Raw genomic sequence first — 17,155 nt, 5'->3', positions numbered from 1 at the left:
GGCAGAAAAAACTTGACAGGGAGTCGTCCCAGAATGCTTGCTTTTCTTTCTTCCTTTCCTTCTTTTTCTTCCTTTGTTTTCGAGGCAGGGTTTCTCTGTGTAGCCCTGGCTGTCCTGGAACTCGCTCTGTAGACCAGGCTGGCCTCGAATTCAACAGAGATCTGCCTGGCTCTCCCTCCCGAGTGCTGGGATTAAAGTTGTGCACCCCCCTTGCTTTCTTCCCCCATGTTTTTAGGACTTTGAGTAGAAGAATAGTTAAGGAATAGAGCCAGCCTTTCCCCTCATCCTGTTTTTGGAAAACAACCCAGAAGTGTCCCTTGGCTGTAGTCCAGCCAGGCAGAGCCATCCTCCCAAGGACGGCCCCTGAATTAGGGCTTTTGCTCTCCAGGTGTCTCCCTTCCCCTAACAAAGATGCTGTTATTCCGCATGGAGAGATGCCGTCACTGCTATAGTAAGGAATCCCCAGCCACAGGCTTCACACGAGTATCCGGCAGTGCTGAGTGCCACAGTGATTCACACAGCCCTTCAGGGGCCCAGACTCTTGCTCTCTTGTGGCTCTTCTCTTAGAGACTGGAGTCTAGGGGATGCTCTGCCCTCAAATCCTGGCTTGTCTCCTGCTGGCCATGTACTTGTCCTTTTCCAGGGGACAAAGATCTCACGTGCAGCAGCTTGGCTGTGATTAGGTGGCAAGAGAGCTGGGATTTCTAATGGGGACCTTCTCCTAAGTGCAGTTGAAATGGGCCTCGCTCCTGTTACATCCTCTACAGCCCCAGGCAAGTCACCTTCCAACAGTGTGACCCCAGGATTTTTGTTAAGCAGATTCTGAGGGCCCCACCTCAAACCAACTGAATTGCCACAGGGAGAGGGCCCTGGAATCCTCTCCCTCTGATTCCCAGCCGTGTGGGAATCACCCAGGCACACATCTTCATCAGTTTTCCTCTGCCCACATCTGGCCCGGATCCCACAGCAGCTGGCTATGAAACCTCCAAGCTGACTTCACTATGAACAATTTCAACACATGCTGTAGCATTGAGAAGGGAACCTCAGGTGCCTCCCCAGACTCTCACTGACCTACCCAGACAGCCGGGGTCTATTCTCCCCCTCACCTACTGTGATGAAGTGTATCTCAGCCCTCCTCCATCCCCAGGTCCTATAGAAAGTAGCTCTAGAACACAAAGCTTTCTCTTCACAATGCAACACAGGGGTTAAAGAGATGGCTCAGCGGTTAAGAGCACTTCCTGCCCTTGCAGAAGACGACAGCCCATCAGGAGGCTCACAGCAGCCTGTAACTCCAGCTCCAGGGGATCTGGCACCCTCTTCTGGCCTCTTCCAGCACCTGCACTCAAGTGCACATTCACACGACACATAGTAAAAATGTTTAAACATATAGCCATACTATGTGATCACAATCCACAATCCACAATGCAGTAAGCACTGAAAAATTTACAGTTCCTTAATACCAGTATCTAGGCAGTTTTCAAATGTCCCTGGTTGTCTGAAAACTTTTGTAAATTGGTTGATTCTGAAGTCCAGTCAAAATCCAAATACTGATTGATATATTTCTCTTTTGTTTTCATCTTGCGGGATCTAGATGGGGACCAGAGATTCCCAAGTTTGCAACTGTGATTCCTGTAGCAATCCTATACAGTTTTTCAAAGACTCTGGATGTAACCCTGTGATGTCATTTAACACCCACCCACCCCCGGAATTTTCTGTAAGAACTTAGAGACTGGCTGTGGTGGCACATGCCTTTAATCCAACCACTTGGAAGGCAAAGACAGGAGGATTTCTGTGAGTTCAAGACCAGCCTGGTCACATAGCAAGTTCTAAGCTATCCAGGGTTAACTAGTAAAACCGCATCTCAGAACCTAGTGGAAAGCCGTGGAGCTCAGCCAGGTTCAGGGTTGGGTTTTTAGCCAGGCAATATGATGGGTGGTGTCGTGTTCTTCCTCCTAGAGATACTTAGTGTAGTTTTGGCTCCTTGTTTGCTGTGTTTTAACCATTAATCTGACTCTGAATTTGAACCAGAAACCCAGGGAGCCCTGACCTCACCTACACACTCACTTGGGCACGGGTTCAGAGAGGAAGGAACAGCGACCCACAGAACCATGCATGCCCGCAGGACATAATCAGTCCCTGTGGGTTCTGGAATGCTCACCTCCAATGCTTGCAGTGGCCTGGCTCCCCAAGCGCATGGCTGTTGCAGCCGCTCCAGCTTCCCAGAGCTTGCACACAAGCGGCTTCCCTGCAGCCACATACCTGACAAACATGGATGCCCAGTGGTTTTTCCTGCCTTGCCCAGCGCTGCCCACCACCCATCCTCCCCAGGTGACTCCAGGTCTTCTCTTCTTTAGGACGCAGATCAATTTCACCGTGGCCATTGACTTCACTGCCTCCAATGGTAAGTGGGGCAGGAGTGGGGGGGGGTAGGTATCTCTGGGCTGTGGTGGACAACTCAGCTGTGAGCCGGGTCCCGCATACTTCCTCCTGTTCCTGTTGGGTGACACTGTTCCTAGTGAGATGTAAACAAAAATGTACTCCTCAGATAGGGAACCAATAACAGACCAGAGTCCAAAGGGAGCTTGCTGGGCTCGCTTACAGGAGTGTGAGTGAGGGTCACTACAGGAACAGGGGCGAATGAAAGCCACCGCACTGTGGGTGACAATTTGGAGGAAAGTGCCCACCAGAGAAGGGTTCTATGTCCACATCCAAAGTCAGAACAAAGAGGGCTGTGCACACCCTTGACCCTAGCACTCAGGAGGCAGAGGCAGGCGGATCTCTAAGTTCGAGGCCAGCCTGGTCTACAGAGCAAGATCCAGGACAGCCAGAATGACACAGTGAGACCCTGTCCCCCAAAATAAATAATTGGTTAATTTAATTAAATAGCCAAGAAGGCTGAGGTCTCCCCAGGTCAGATGACACTCTACCAGTGCATCTGTGCTGGTCAGGGGAACACACCCCCAGCTGTTTCCCTGATCAGGAGCACCCCAGTCTATTGGGGACCAGGTGAATGCAGTATTCTAGATCTGGCTGTGGCTGGATGGCCAGGAGCTATCACAGTGCTTAGGTGCCCCCTGAAAAATAGCACAGAGCTTCTTGTGGGGTCACGACCCCCGCCAAGGAGCTCTGAGCTCATTTCTGTGTCAGAAGACACCTAGGTCTCTCTCTCTCCCTGGTGTGTCAGAGTTCTTCTGTGGCGATAGGGCATGCGTACTGGGCTGTTAGAGCCGGGGGCAGGGTGTCCTAGTACTGATGCCCGCCCCCCCCCCCCCAAAAAAAAAGAAGACAGTGTGGGAGATGGCCTCAGCAAGGACTGGAGGCCTGGTCCCCAGGACACACATACGTGGCCCCTGTATGTGGTGGCCATCTATAATCAGCCTGGTGACACTAGCCATTGTTGGCCAGCTCTGGGTTTGATTGGAAGATTTCAGTGAATGAAGTGGGAAGAGCAAGGGAGGATGATTCTCAAATCAGCCTCGGGCTCTCCATATGCAAGAGCCCACACATGCATGCACACCCACATACACACAGACATGCGTGCACACAGACGTGAAAATGGAGAGGAGACAGTTCTACCTAAACCACCCATTTGGTCCTAACCGTGACCCTAGGATGGGGCAGAGGTATCTGTAGTAAGGAGATTAAGGCTGCAGGGTGGAGATTGTACAGCGAGGAGGACGTATAGACACAGTGGTAGTGCCTTGCAGGGCGGTCAGTAATAAGTGCATCCGTGAAATCAACGTTTGAGGTGGCGGGCGATGGGGGCATCACGGCAGGGGCATCATGGCAGGGGTAGGGAAGGGGAGCTCCAGGTTAGCGGGCACCGCTGGAAGAAGGTTCCACTGGGCCGGTGGCCGCGGAAGAGAGACAAGGAGGCAAGCCTCGTGGATGTTGAGAGAAACACACTGCCAGGGCCGTGCAGGGAAGTGTGGAGAGGCTGGGGCTGGGAGGGGGACAGGAGGCCAGACCCAAGGGGATCCTGGGGCATGGTGGGCTCTGGGGTGACCTGGGTGAGGTAAGGGTTCAGGGTACTTCAAGCAGATCTGGCCTTGGAGTGGGGGTTGGGCAGGCCAGTGTGTAGTGTAAGGTAAGGGCAGGGCGGGGGCAGTGGGTCCACGAGGAGGCTGCTGCTGTCCTGTACACCAGATGGCGGTGGCTTTGAGGAAGAAGTGGCATTCTGGATCTGTTCCAAGGGTTTGGCAGTCACTCTTTGCTGACTGCTGGACCGGGATGGAATGGAGGGGATGATAGAGCGAGGGTTCAAGGGTAAACAGTGGGACTCGTGGACACACCCTGTCCAGTTGGGCGGATGTCCCCCTGTCTTGTGTTGCAGGGAACCCCTCACAGTCCACGTCCCTGCACTACATGAGTCCCTACCAGCTGAACGCCTATGCTCTGGCGCTGACTGCCGTAGGAGAGATCATCCAGCATTACGACAGTGACAAGATGTTCCCTGCCCTGGGCTTCGGGGCCAAGCTGCCCCCTGACGGCAGGGTGTCACATGAGTTCCCACTGGTAGGAGGTGCCGGGGGTGGGGTGGGGTGGGTTCTAATTCTTGGCCTTGGCCTAAATACTTGCAGAGTAAACTCCATAGGCATGGCCACCTACTTGGGTTGGGGTCTGAGCTAAAGGCAACTATATGCCCTGCCTCTGCCTCTCTACTGCCTCCCCCGGCCCAGCCCTGCCTCTGCCTCCTTCCCGCTTACTTGACGCTCAGCTGCTTTCTCCTTGTCCCAGAATGGCAACCAGGAGAACCCCTCATGCTGTGGCATCGACGGCATCCTGGAGGCCTACCACAGCAGCCTGCGCACCGTGCAGCTCTACGGTCCCACTAACTTCGCCCCTGTAGTCACCCACGTGGCCAGGTGAGCCTGGGGCGGCTGGCCCCCAGGAAGCATTACCGGAGAGCAACAGAGGATCTCATGCCACCCGCTCACCTTTCAGCAAGGGGCCCAGAGGATTCCCTTCCACCCCTTACCAGAGTGTTTGGGAGTCTTGTTCAGGGGGCCTGGGCCAGAGGCTCCGGGACACACCATTTTGTGTGCCTACCCCCACCCCACCCCCACAGGAATGCTGCAACTGTGCAGGATGGCTCCCAGTATTCTGTTCTGCTCATCATCACCGATGGCGTCATCTCCGACATGGCACAGACCAAGGAGGCCATCGTCAATGTGAGTGGAAGATGGGCGCGCTCTCTCTCTCTCTCTCATGCGCATACATGCAGAGTTTTGGGGGACTGAAGCATCTTGTCCCACCCCTAGGAGAACCTGGTGGGGGTGCCTCCTTTAAAGAAACACCGGGGGGTTCTCTCCCTGCCCCCACAGTGTTTCCCTAAAGGGGCCCCTTACTCCCTTTTGAATCCCTCATCTAGTTGCTGGCTGGAGTCTGGCAGGACTTGGACAGAGTGCCAGACAGGGCTTTGGGAGATGAGAGGCACTGGGTCTATGAGAGGTCAGACCTCTGAACCACACAGACGGCCCTGTTCTCGGGGGGGCCCATGGCTCCCTCAGCCTCCCACTCGAGGCCTCAGCTTACCTGTCATGTAGAGGAGGTAGGGAGTCCCAGAATGAGGAAAGCTTCCCCCACCAACCCTGACCCATGGCTTCCCTATAGAAGGGGCCCCAGCCACAGCTGCCCTGGTCCCTCATGGTGGAGCCCCAGTTCCAGAGAGGAGGCGGCTCACAGAGGCAGGCAGACCCAGCTCTCCCAAAACGCCTCTTCTCTTGATCTCCATGTTCCCTCCCTGTCCTGTCCTTGGGGTTCCTTGGGGTCCCCTGCCCTTCATTTGACTCGCCTTCCTGTCCCTACCTGTCCCTCACTAGGACTCTCCCCCATCCCCTGTCTTCTCCCAGGCTGCCAAACTCCCCATGTCCATCATCATTGTTGGCGTGGGCCAGGCCGAGTTCGATGGTGAGTCCAGCTGTCTCTTCCCACAGAATTCCATGGCATCCTGTCCCCACCAGCGAGAGCTCGTGTCTGGGTGGGCTTGTGTGCCCCGAGAGGGTGTGTCAGTACCCACGCATGCCTCAGCCTCGTCCCGGGGCTGTGCCACTCCTCCGGGCGAGGAGCCTGGACAAGGGGAGCGGGGCCCTAGCTGCACGTTGGTCTCGGTCTCCACGTGTTTCCTCAGCTCTAGTGTCAGCGCAAGAGCCCTGGACTGGCCTGGGATTGGAGGTCAAGTCCTGTGGACTCTGTCACATACGCACACCCCTTGTCCCCACAGCCATGGTGGAGCTGGACGGTGATGACGTGCGGATCTCCTCCCGGGGGAAGCTGGCTGAACGGGACATTGTGCAGGTGAAAACAGGCCCTGCTCTGCTGTAGTGCATCCAACCGAAGGCCCGCTAGTCAGACCAGCCTCACAGCTCCTTTGCCGACTCCCCAAGGGTAGACCTTGGAATCCCCCCTCGGCCAGTCTTCTCATAAGTCCGCGCCCCGCCCTGCCCTGCCCTGTATGAAGCTCCCTTTCAACCTGAATGATGCCCCCACAGAATCCAAAGCCCTGCAAAAGGGCTCCATGCTCCTGCACTGTGTAGTCTGTGCTACATGGCCTTCCAGCAGCATGGAGGCCCCATGAAGATGGAGGCAGTGTCTTTAGTGTTTAGGAGAAGGAGGGCAGGAAGGAGCCAGAGGGAGAGAACACTGAGGGGAAGGTGGGTTAGGTGTGGGTTTAGAGAAGGGGTCCTAAGAGACCGAGAGGGTCCCTCTGGAAAGGGGTGGAAAGAGGAAGGGAAGCTAGGATGCGGGATTCAGTCAAGCTTTCCCAGCATCCTTTGAGTCTCAGGTGAAGGGATTGGGTCAGTGTTAGGCCCTATCATGGAGCAGGGATGAGCGACCCAGCATAGAGTCTTTGGTGAAACTCACAAAGTGGGGGTTGGATGTGGTGGGTCCTCTGGGAGGGGACCCGGCTGCCCCATCCTGACCCTGCTTTCCTGCCTCTCAGTTTGTGCCCTTCCGGGACTATGTGGACCGCACCGGCAACCACGTGTTGAGCATGGCCCGCCTGGCCCGGGATGTGCTGGCTGAGATCCCCGACCAGCTGGTGTCCTACATGAAGGCACAGGGCATCCGCCCACGCCCGCCGCCCGCTGCACCTGCTCAGTCGCCACCACAGTCCCCAGCCCACTCACCTTCTGGGTCCCCTCTGCACACGAATATCTGAAGCTTGCGGGACCAGGGGCCTGGAGGCTGAGGCCCCACACTCTCGTGGTCGCCTTCCCAGACTCTTCTTGGAGGGCTGGCAGGAGATGGGGTGTCCATGGCCTCACCCCACCTCCTGGCCTCAACTCCCCCGCCCAAATCCAGGGAGCTGGGGGTGGTATAGAAGCTTACAAGGGGTACACAAGATTCTGGGGTTGAGTAGATTCCCCTAGCCTATGTTGGATAACCCCAAGACTCCCCTATCCTTGCAGTCCCGCTGGCCTCTTCCAGCTCCTCTCCTCTCCTGACCTGTCTAGTGTTCCAGTCCCATGAGATCCCGTCCTGTTTCCAGGGAACCCCAGGCTGGTGGGCTACCAGGGATGGGTGTGACTGACCCTCTTAGGGACACCCTACGTAAGCAGAGCCTGTGGGCTATCGCGGACTGTGATGGGGGCCTGTTAGCATAGAGTCCCTTCACAATCCTCAAAGGCTCAGTGGTATGCTAGAATGTTCTAGATGCAGATTTGCAGCCTCCTTAGAGCTGTCGCAGGTAGCTTGTGGCATCAAGATGTCTCTTGCCCACCTCGGAGGCCATTACCTGCTGGGCACAGGGCCAGCCCTGCACTTCCACTCGCCTCCTCTCTGCCCTTCAGTGGCTCTAGGAGCAGAGACAGGAGCCCTGGGCACCAGCCTGTCCCAACCCACATCCAGCAGGAACCCACCCAGGACAGCCTCTGCTCTCCGGGCCTCAGTACCCAACACCTCTGTGACGACAGGATTGGTCAGGTGGTCCAGCGTTTCCTGAGCCATCCTGAGGGTCCAATTCCATTCCACACCCAGCCTCCACATCCCCTCCTCATGACCGCCGTCCACTCTGGGGTGACCCCATTGCATCCTGTCACCCCACACCCCCAGCCCTTCAGTCGTCAGAGCTCCTGCCCCTGCCGTGGGAGGGTGGCAAGGAGCTTTTCACCTGAAGTTACCCCACTGGCCACTGTCTTTTGTCCACTGGGGCAGGTCTTGCATGTGTCCCTTATGCCGCATGGGGTCCCCGCCTGCCATCTCCCATCCCATCCGCCTCTGTCATGCATGGTGATGGTGGTGTTTCTGTCTGGTCCTGTGCCTGTCCGAGACCGTCTCTGTGGAACTTGCCTTAAACGGAAGTAAACCGGTTCTTTTAGTAGACCGTGTCCCTGCTCCTTAGAAAACGGCTCCGCCGCTTGCCCAGCATCTCTCTGCTGCCTTGGATCTTGGTTCAGCCATGCCTCTGTGAGAGGCATGGGGGGCTGGCAGGGGATGAAGCCTGCCCCCCTCCCCCAAACATCACGGAAGACAGGAAAGACAGCGAGCGTGCGGACGCTCAGGTCTGTAGCCCGGCTTCAGACAGTGGGAAGAGTCAGGAGCCGTGGGAGGGAAGGAGAGAATGGACACCTGTGGCAAGGTGTCCTAGATGAGACAGAGCCCCGGGAAATGAATCGGGGAGCCATGCTGATGCCTGGGTGAAGAGGCCTCTGGTGGTGGGGTAAGGGCAGAGTCCCCGAGGTAGGAGCCTGGTGTGTTTGAGAGGGACAAGGAGGCTGCTGTGATGGAGCTAAGTTAAGAGAGAGCAGGAGCTGACATCAGGGAGGGGCCGGGATGCACAGGGCCCTGTGGTTCACGGCAAGGCCTGACATTTGCTCTGGAGAGATGTAGCCACTGAGGAAGTGAGAGACTGCACGTGACCCGAGTCTCTCCAACGTGGATCACTATCACATTCAACCGCGCACTTCCTCTCTGGACGATAGCTACTGAGCGTCCAGTGAGGCCTGCGCAGGGGTCAGAGGCATTGGCTCACTCCTAGGGTCACCTCCGGGCTAAGTCAGCCACCACAGGGCAGCAGTGCCAGCCAGCAGGAAGGGCCGGGAGCTGTGCCACTAAAGGGCACTCTGGCCCCTCCAGGATGACCCCCCCAGGTGTGTGCCCAGCAGAGTGACAGGTAGGGTCCACGAGTGCACTGATGGTGTGAAGCACATAGTATCTTTCTTGGTCCCTCCTCACAGGTCAGGGCCATCACCACCCTGGATCATGGGGACAAGGACTGTACATACATACATACATACACACACACACACACACACACACACACACACACACACACACACAGCGCATGCTGTCCAACCAGCCCTCTGGGCAGCCATTCTGAGCCTGTACTCCAGAGGAATTCAGTGCTCATTACCCTCCAGTTTGGGGCTGTTTACCTCTGACGAACGACTTCATGGTAAATTACAGCTGACTCACAGTCGTCCCTATAATCAGATGCCCTGCGCCTCCCCTGACGCCGACGCCGCTTGAGTGGAAATGGGGTGGGGTCGTGGCTGGAGAGAAGGGAAGTTCCCATAACCAGCAGCCTGTTTTCCATCTCCTTGGGCGCCATGGGAAAGTGTAGGGAGGAGACCGGTGCCCAGCAGGGGACTCCAGACAGAGCAGCTGCTCCTAGGGGGGAGGGGTGGGGTGGGGTGGGACACAACACCAAAAGTAGCTTCCTTGTGACGTGGCTTCTCTGCTGGGTTCCTTCCGAAGGTGTGTTCTGCAGAACCATTACCAGACGTGGAGTCTGAGGCGGCTGTTTTCTCCGAGTCCCTCTTGGATAGCCTCAGTGGTCTTTGGGGCTACCGAGGCCCTGACAGATAGTTCCATAGCGGGGACTGGTTTGACTTGATTCAACACAGTAGTCCCTGGGGTTTTTAACCAGTCAGTCCAGAGTCCCCCTTTCCCTCCCTCTGTCTCCCTGTCTGTCTCCCTCTCCCTCTGTCTCCTCTCCCTCTCACTCTGTCTCCCTCTCTGTCTGTCTCCCTCTCCCTGTCTCTGCCTGTGTCTCTGTGTGTGTCTCTGAGTCACTGTCTCTGTCTCTGTGTGTATGCGTGCGTGTGCGTGCGTGTGCGTGCGTGCGTGCGTGTGTGTGTGTGTGTGTGTGTGTGTGTGTGTGTGTGTAAAACTGGTAATGTTAAGCTAAACAGGCTGTCATTCTCAAGACAATGAATACAACCTTCCTGGCTCCAGGGCCAACATAGAAACTGAGGCCACATCCAAAGAGTCAGAGAGAAGGAACCTCTCTAAGATGGGTGGGAAAGAGAGAGGGGTGGGCCCTAATGGGAAGGAGCAGGCCTTGAAAAAGGGCCCTTCCCAGCTACCTTAGTAAAAGAAACCACACTGAAGAAAGGGCAGGGCCCAGAAGTTCACAAGCCCAGGCTTGCAGCTCAGTCGTGGACTTTATTTTTGTTCCTGTCTGGGACTGAGGGTGTGTGGGACAGAGCTGGAGGCGGCGGGCAGGGACGGGCAAGGCGGATGAAGGGCTCTCTTAGACTCTACCTGGCTGTGGTGCCTGACTCTTAGCCCCTGGCCTGCAGGACTGAGGAGCCCAGGATGGCAGGCCCAGAGTGGTCCTCTTTCTGCCCCCTTTAATCCTCTCATCTCAAATGCCCCGAGTTAGTCAACGGAAGAGGGTGGAGGCATCTCAGTCACACCTGCCACCCTCCTTGGAACCACCCTGGGAAGAAGAGATTCTCATCCCATTTTTCAGATGAGAAATCTGAGGCCCGGGGAGACGCAGAGGCCCAGGATCACTGTAAGACTGGGAGCCCACAGGTGTGAGTCTCACATCTCTTTCCCTGAGCATGAGCGATCACCACGCCACTGGCTGCTGTTCCCTTGTGTATCAAGGCAGTCTCTGTGACACTGTCTGTGTCCCCGTGAGAAAGGGGAGAGGCAGCCTCCGGAGGACTAAAACTCCTCAGCCCTGAACCTCGGCTTTTCCAGGCTCAGCCTGTCCTCAGACTCCTGTCTGTCACCATGGGGTCCTGGTCATGCCCTCTTCAGAGCATGGGGTCCCTGTCACGTCGATAGTCATACCTCCCACTACCCGGGCTGTTCTGGGCCTTCGGGAAATGGCCCTGAGTCCCACATGGAAAGGGCCGCAGAGGCAGAAGCAGAGGACAGGGCTAACAGCACAGTTGGAGTAGGCTGGCAGGGTGCACAGGCTGGAGGCCACAGAAGCCAGTGGTGTGGCTGGCAGATGGCTGTAGTTGGGGGTTTCCGTGGTCCGCCCGGCTCCACAGTCCAGACAAATCTCTCTCACCCGTGGTCCTGCAGCTGCTTATAAAATAATTACTCAGAGGCTTATATTACTTGTATGGCCTAATGGCTCAGGCTTCTCGCTAGCTAGCTCTTATAACTTAACCCATTTCTATTAATCTGTAAGTTGCCACGGGCTGTGGCATTACCGGTCTGCTGGCATCTTGCTGTTCCTTAGGCGGGGTGGCTGGTGTCTCTTCTGCCTCTGCCTGTCTTCTTTCTGTCTCTCTCCTTGGATTTCCCGCCTGCCTCTAAGCTGCCTTGCCATAGGCCAAAGCAGCTTACCTACCAACCAATCAGAGCAACACATATTCACAGCATGCAGAAAGACATCCCATAGCTGTGTGGCCCACAGCAGCCACATAGCCCACTGCAGAGCAGGGTCCCCACAGCAGCCAAAGACCACCAGCACCATAAGGGTGAGCTGGGTGTTTGCCCTGTTCTCTTGTACACTCTACCCCCAGGGGACCAGGGGCTGTGTGCACAGACACCAGCCCACATGGCCAAAAGAGCAGCCCAGGCCCAGCAGGCAGCGTAGAAAGGCCAGGGCTCCCAGCAATGCAGCGGAGCAGGTTAGTTGAGGCAGGCTGAGCAACAGGAGGTAGACCAGGGCCTCGGGGCACCTGCCACCTGCTCTAATACTGTCACCCACTGGAACACCCAGTTAGGTAGCGAGGTAGTAAAACCAAGTACCCACATAACCCCACAGAGCATCGGTCAGGCTCCTGGGGTGACTGGGAGAGCCATATGGACCAGACCACGGCCACTTGACGCACAAGTTCAGTGGCCACCATGCTGCAGGAAGTGCAGACCATAGTAGTTGTGTTGGCAGCCTGGCTGGTGGTACAGGTGGCAGGGCCCAGCCTCCAGCCCCAGTGCAAGAAGCTCAGCAGCCAGGCAGGTACCACGAAGGATAAGAAGAGCAGGTTGGACAGTGCCACGTTCACCCTAAGGCTGGTGGTCACGCCAAGAGCGGGCAAGAAGCTCAAGGACCACGGGCCACCACTAGCAGTAGGAGCCCGTTGGCCAGCAGCCCCACGAGCAGGAGGCCGCAGAACCCCGAGAAGGCCAGGCGGAGCCACCTCCCCTGGGTGACTGCCCACCCTGTGTAGAGAGTGGCATTCGGCTCCGTAGAGGTGAATTCTGTAGATAATGGTATTTCTGCTTTAGGAAGGAAAGCTCCAAGTTTTTCTGGTTGTATTGTCTATGAGAGTCCTCGTGGAAATCATGGAGCGGGTTGCCAGGGACTTGAGGCTTAAGTTAGGTGCTGATCAGGCCAGACTGCATGAGTGGCTGGCAGCTGCCGGCCAGCATCCTTGCTAGAGCCTGCCTGTGACTGGGTGACAGGCTGCAGGACCCCAGGTCCCAGACCAGACACTGCTCGGGTCATGCCCATCTGCAGTCTCCCGTCTCAGGTGGATCCCAGGCTCCCTGCTGCACCAGGGAGGGACACGCCCACTGAAGAGCCTATGAGTGTGTCTTCACTTCCCACGCCCTCAGTCAGGCATTCCTATCCCAGAATTCCCTCTACTCCTGCCCCTCAGACAGCTGGACTACACAAAGCACCTACCCCCGCTTCCTCTGAGACCTATACGAGGAGATCCCCACTCTGCCTGGTGGACCTACTGAACTCAGAACATCTGCCATGCTGTCTGTCTGTCTGTCTGTCATCTGTCTGTTCACGGCATTAATAACTCTTAACAAACGTCTTCCCCCAAAGGACAATCTGTCCCAGTGTCTCCCTTGAACCCTAAACCAGAGAGGTCTTAATAACAACTTAAAAGGTTGGGGGTAGGGGTAGGCATGCAAGAGAGTGACCTTCCCTGTTGTGCAATGAAGCCCTAGAATTAGAGAGAGAGAGAGGTAGGACTGGGGGGTTGGCTCAGTGGTGAAGAGCATGTACTGCTCTTCCAGAGGACCCGAGTTCAGTTCCCAACACCCACATTAGGTGTCACAACCATCTGTAACTCCGGCTCCCGAGGACCTGATGCCTCTTCTGGTCCCTGCAGGCACTGCACATATGCCCACACCAACACACATGCATATAAATAAAAGAAACCTGAGTTGTGGGGGGTAGCACACGCAAGCTTAGAGACAGTCTCAGGAAGGCCCAGAGGCTGCGCCCCCCCCCCCCCCCCCCCGTCCTTGCTCACAGGCCTTGGCCACGATGGCTGACTCGGCTGTTTGCCATTTTTAGACCTCAGGGATATCAGCCCAACAGGGTATCTGCCTGCGTTGCCTGGGTTCCAATCCTGCCTCTGCCACTTAGGAACTGGGGAACAAGAGAAAGTTCCACAGCGTTCCTTGGCCTCGGTGTCCTCAGCTATAAGGACAGAAGAAATAAATCAGGGGCCAACAGTAACTGTCCCTGTGCTGGGCCAGGGCAGCTCTCTTGCAGGGGAGTGACACAAAGCTGCAATATATCCACTTCCTCACACCCCGAGTGCACAGGCTGAGGATGTGTGTGTGTGTGTGTGTGTGTGTGTGTGTGTGTGTGTGTGTGTGTGTGAAGGACCCATCTCTGCTCTGAGTATCCACATCTTTCTGTAAGAAATTCTGAATCACCAGCCTTCAGCCTGTGGGTGCTGGAGCCCAGCTTCAAGACCTTGCTTCAGGGCCATGGGTGTGGCTCCATTGGTAGAGTGCTCCCTTAGTATGCACAAACGATGCCTTGAGTGTTATCCCTGGGCCACATAAACCAGGCCTGGGATGGGGGTGTAGTTCTTGCCTGTTATCCCAGCACTGGAGGGTGGAGGCAGGAGGATCTGAAGTTCAAGGTCATCCTTGGCTACGTAGTCAGTTGAAGATTAGCTAGGACTTATGACACCCTGTCTTGAAGAGGAGGAGAGGAGAGAGAGGGGAAGGGAAGAGGGGAAGAGGGGAGGGAGGTTGGAATCCCCAGCACCCAGGTAAAAAAACAGATTATGGCTGCCTGCACCGCAACCCCAGTGTTGGAGGGTGGACACAGGCAGATCCCGAGAGCCAAGTGGCCAGCGGAGCTGATGGGAAGCATTTTCAGTGACCAATTCTCAGGTCAGAAAGGTGACGAGTGGCCGAGGAAGACACCCAATGTCTGGCTCTGGCCATTGCATGCCCGGAAATGGGCACAAACACCCGAACACTCACGGTGTGCACCACACACACACAAAGGAAGGGAAAGGAGAGAAACATCAAACCAAGGCCCGGTGCCAGTGCAGGTTTACAGGTACCCAGGAGGCTGAGGCAGGGGGATCACAAGTTTAAGCCTGGGCTGCAGAGTTAGTTCAAAGCCAGTATGGGCAACTTAGGGAGACCCTGCCCTAAAATAAAAAGAGGAGAAACTGGTGAGAGGACTCAGTTTGCCACCAAGGCGCTTGCTGCCAAGTCAGAAGACCCGAGTTTGACCCCTGAGACTCACACTGTGGAAAGACGACTCCAGAACGTTGCCCTCTGGCTTCTATACCTGCGCCCCCCCCCCAACACAAACATACACACAAATAGTAAGTGTAATTATTAGAGTTTCTCAGGTAACAAGAGCGCTAGGGTGTGGCTTACTGTAGAGCACTTGCCTAGCATGCCTGACGCCCTCAGTTTAATCCCCAGAACCACAAAGAAAATCAAGTAAGTCTGGGCTTTTCTGCAGCATTTGGGAGTAGTGTTGTTTGTTTTTCGGTTCTTTTGGGGGGGGTCCACCACCCTAGCTCCTAAATAAATCATACACAGAGGCTTATTATTACTTATGAATGCCCAGCCTTAGCTTGGCTTCTTTCTAGCCAGCTTTTCTTATATTAACCCATTTATCTTTTGCCTCCGAGCTTTTCCCGTTCTCTTACTTCTGTAAATCTTACTCTTAACTCCGTGGTTTGCCGGTTGCGGAGCTGGGTGGCTGGCCCCTGGAGTCCTCCTCTGTCTCTGGCTGCAGCTCTCCAATCCCTCTTCCCAGATTTCTTCTATTTACCCTCTCTGCCTGCCAGCCCCGCCTATCCTTTCTCCTGCCTTGCTATTGGCCAGTTCTTCATTAGCCCATCAGGTGTTTTAGACAGGCACAGTAACACAGCTTCACAGAGTTAAACAAATGCAACATAAACAAAAGTAACACAGCTTAAGTTAATATTCTACTACAGTCCTGGCTGCATAGCAAGACCTGTGTCAACGACAACAAAAACTGAGATCGGGGATGTGACTCAGGTGGTAGAGTGCTTGTCTAGGTAGCAGAGTCTTGGTTCCATCTCCAGCGCCACATAAACCAGGTGTGTGACACACTCATGAGGTGAAGGGAGGATCAGAAGTTAAGGGTCATCCTCGGCTCCATAGAGAATTCATGGCCAGCCTGGACTACATGAGACCCCGTTTCAAAACAACAGCAGAGGAAGTAACAATAAAATCCACCCAGCCCATCTCATGGGGCCACTGTGATACAAGGACTGTGTGGTTTCATGAGGTCAGTTCTCAGGATGGCATCTGTCACGCAGGTCCCGAGTAAATAGTGATGGTTTGTCCCTGCTCACCCTCAGTTTGCAAGGTCTTTTCTCTAATGGCCCAGGCAAGCCTCTGTTCTATCCCCTCCCCCTTTCCCAGTCCACACTCCTCACCCAGCAGCCTGGTCCCCCTAGCCTTTTCTTTAATCAATCTCAAATCAAGTCACAGCCAGATCTGCACCCCCCCCCCCTCCAGGCTGCTGTACTCTGAGAAATGAACACCTGCCCAGCAGTTCCCTCTGAGGTCTACCTTGAGTCCTGCTGCTATGATTTGCCCACTGGGGCTCCAGGTATCTGCTTGCTGACTGTCCAGAAGGGCTCACTCCCCAACACAGCTGGGCTCTGTGGCACATGGTGGACCCAGCATGCCGAGTTAAGTTTCTGAAAGGTGTCTCTTCCCCGAACCACACCTTGAGGGAAACTGAGCCGGCTGCCTGGAGGCCTCTCTTCCTCATCCCCCACCCCAGACAAAGTGGCTGGCTGCTCGCCAGGTTCCAAGGAGTCATGTTCTGCTACCGGCCTCATTAGCTTCCTGGACCACAGAATGACGGTGTCCGGGCCTGCCAAGCTGGACCCCAGAGATAGCATTGGCATGGCAGGACCTGCCCCTCCCCCTGTGAGTGCCTTTGCCTGGAACTGCCGGAGAAGGGGGAGAGTCTGGAAGGAGAAGGCCCTGAGGTAAGGGAGAGCCAGTGAGGAGCTTGGGAGAAAACAAGCCTGGTGGCTGTTTTTGCATCCAGGCTGCAGGGGAATGGGTATCGAAGGGCATCGAACCCCATCTTTGGTGGCATCGGATGCCAGAACCTTCTGAACCTGACCGGGTATCACCGCTGCCCTGTGTGCCAGCTCCCTGCCTCTGAGGCCTCCCTAAACAGCCAAAAAAGAGGTGCTAGCTTGCAGCATGGGGACCATGGCTAACAGATGAGAACGAAGCAATGCCCCTGCCTCTTGCTAAGACTCCCCGGCACCTCCACTCTCCATTTGTTTATTCCCAGTGGTTCTGCACAACACTGGGGCTTCCTCAAGTTCAACACCACCCTCTCCCTAAAAAGGTGCAAAGCATCCACCCCCGGTTCCCGTGGACTCTCTGTTCAGTGCTGAGATAACCGCTGAGCTGGGCAGAGATGTCCCAACTCAGAGGCCATCCCTGACCCCCAGACCCTGGAACCAGCTTCCCACCAGGTTTCCGTGCTGCAGTCCAGGCCCCACCAATCACAGGCATCCAGTGCCTACTGAGGACCCTGAGCTTCAGGGCAGGAAGCAGGATCCTGGTACAACCCTCCATAGGAGTGCCAGAGGATTCAGGGCATATCAGGGCCACCAGAATGCCACTGCTCTCAGGATCGGATTCTGCCAGGAAGAAATCCACATCTGATTGGGGAAACTGAGGCAGACACAGGCATAGTGGGAACTAACAGGCTGTGTGGATTCAGAGTTGACACCAAACA

The 17,155-nt window shown here is 55.7% G+C and overlaps 1 protein-coding gene across 2 annotated transcripts in view; it reads left to right on the top strand.

The window, feature by feature from the left end:
• Cpne5 (copine 5) overlaps positions 1–8,014 on the top strand; it is an 84,346-nt gene extending 76,332 nt beyond the window's left edge. For both annotated transcript variants that reach the window (XM_059281550.1, XM_059281549.1), the window contains 7 exons: positions 2,355–2,401; positions 4,334–4,515; positions 4,738–4,865; positions 5,069–5,171; positions 5,853–5,910; positions 6,224–6,297; positions 6,944–8,014. In XM_059281550.1, the coding sequence (XP_059137533.1) occupies positions 2,355–2,401; positions 4,334–4,515; positions 4,738–4,865; positions 5,069–5,171; positions 5,853–5,910; positions 6,224–6,297; positions 6,944–7,162 (811 nt within the window). In that variant the 3' untranslated portion in view covers positions 7,163–8,014. The remainder of the gene's footprint in view (positions 1–2,354; positions 2,402–4,333; positions 4,516–4,737; positions 4,866–5,068; positions 5,172–5,852; positions 5,911–6,223; positions 6,298–6,943) is intronic.
• The last annotated feature ends 9,141 nt before the right edge of the window (positions 8,015–17,155 follow it).

Source organism: Peromyscus eremicus, chromosome 16_21, assembly GCF_949786415.1.
Source record: "Peromyscus eremicus chromosome 16_21, PerEre_H2_v1, whole genome shotgun sequence".
In the NCBI taxonomy this organism is placed as follows: domain Eukaryota; kingdom Metazoa; phylum Chordata; class Mammalia; order Rodentia; family Cricetidae; genus Peromyscus; species Peromyscus eremicus.
The sequence above is the reverse complement of the archived record's forward strand: the minus strand, read 5'-3'. Positions and strand labels throughout refer to the sequence as shown.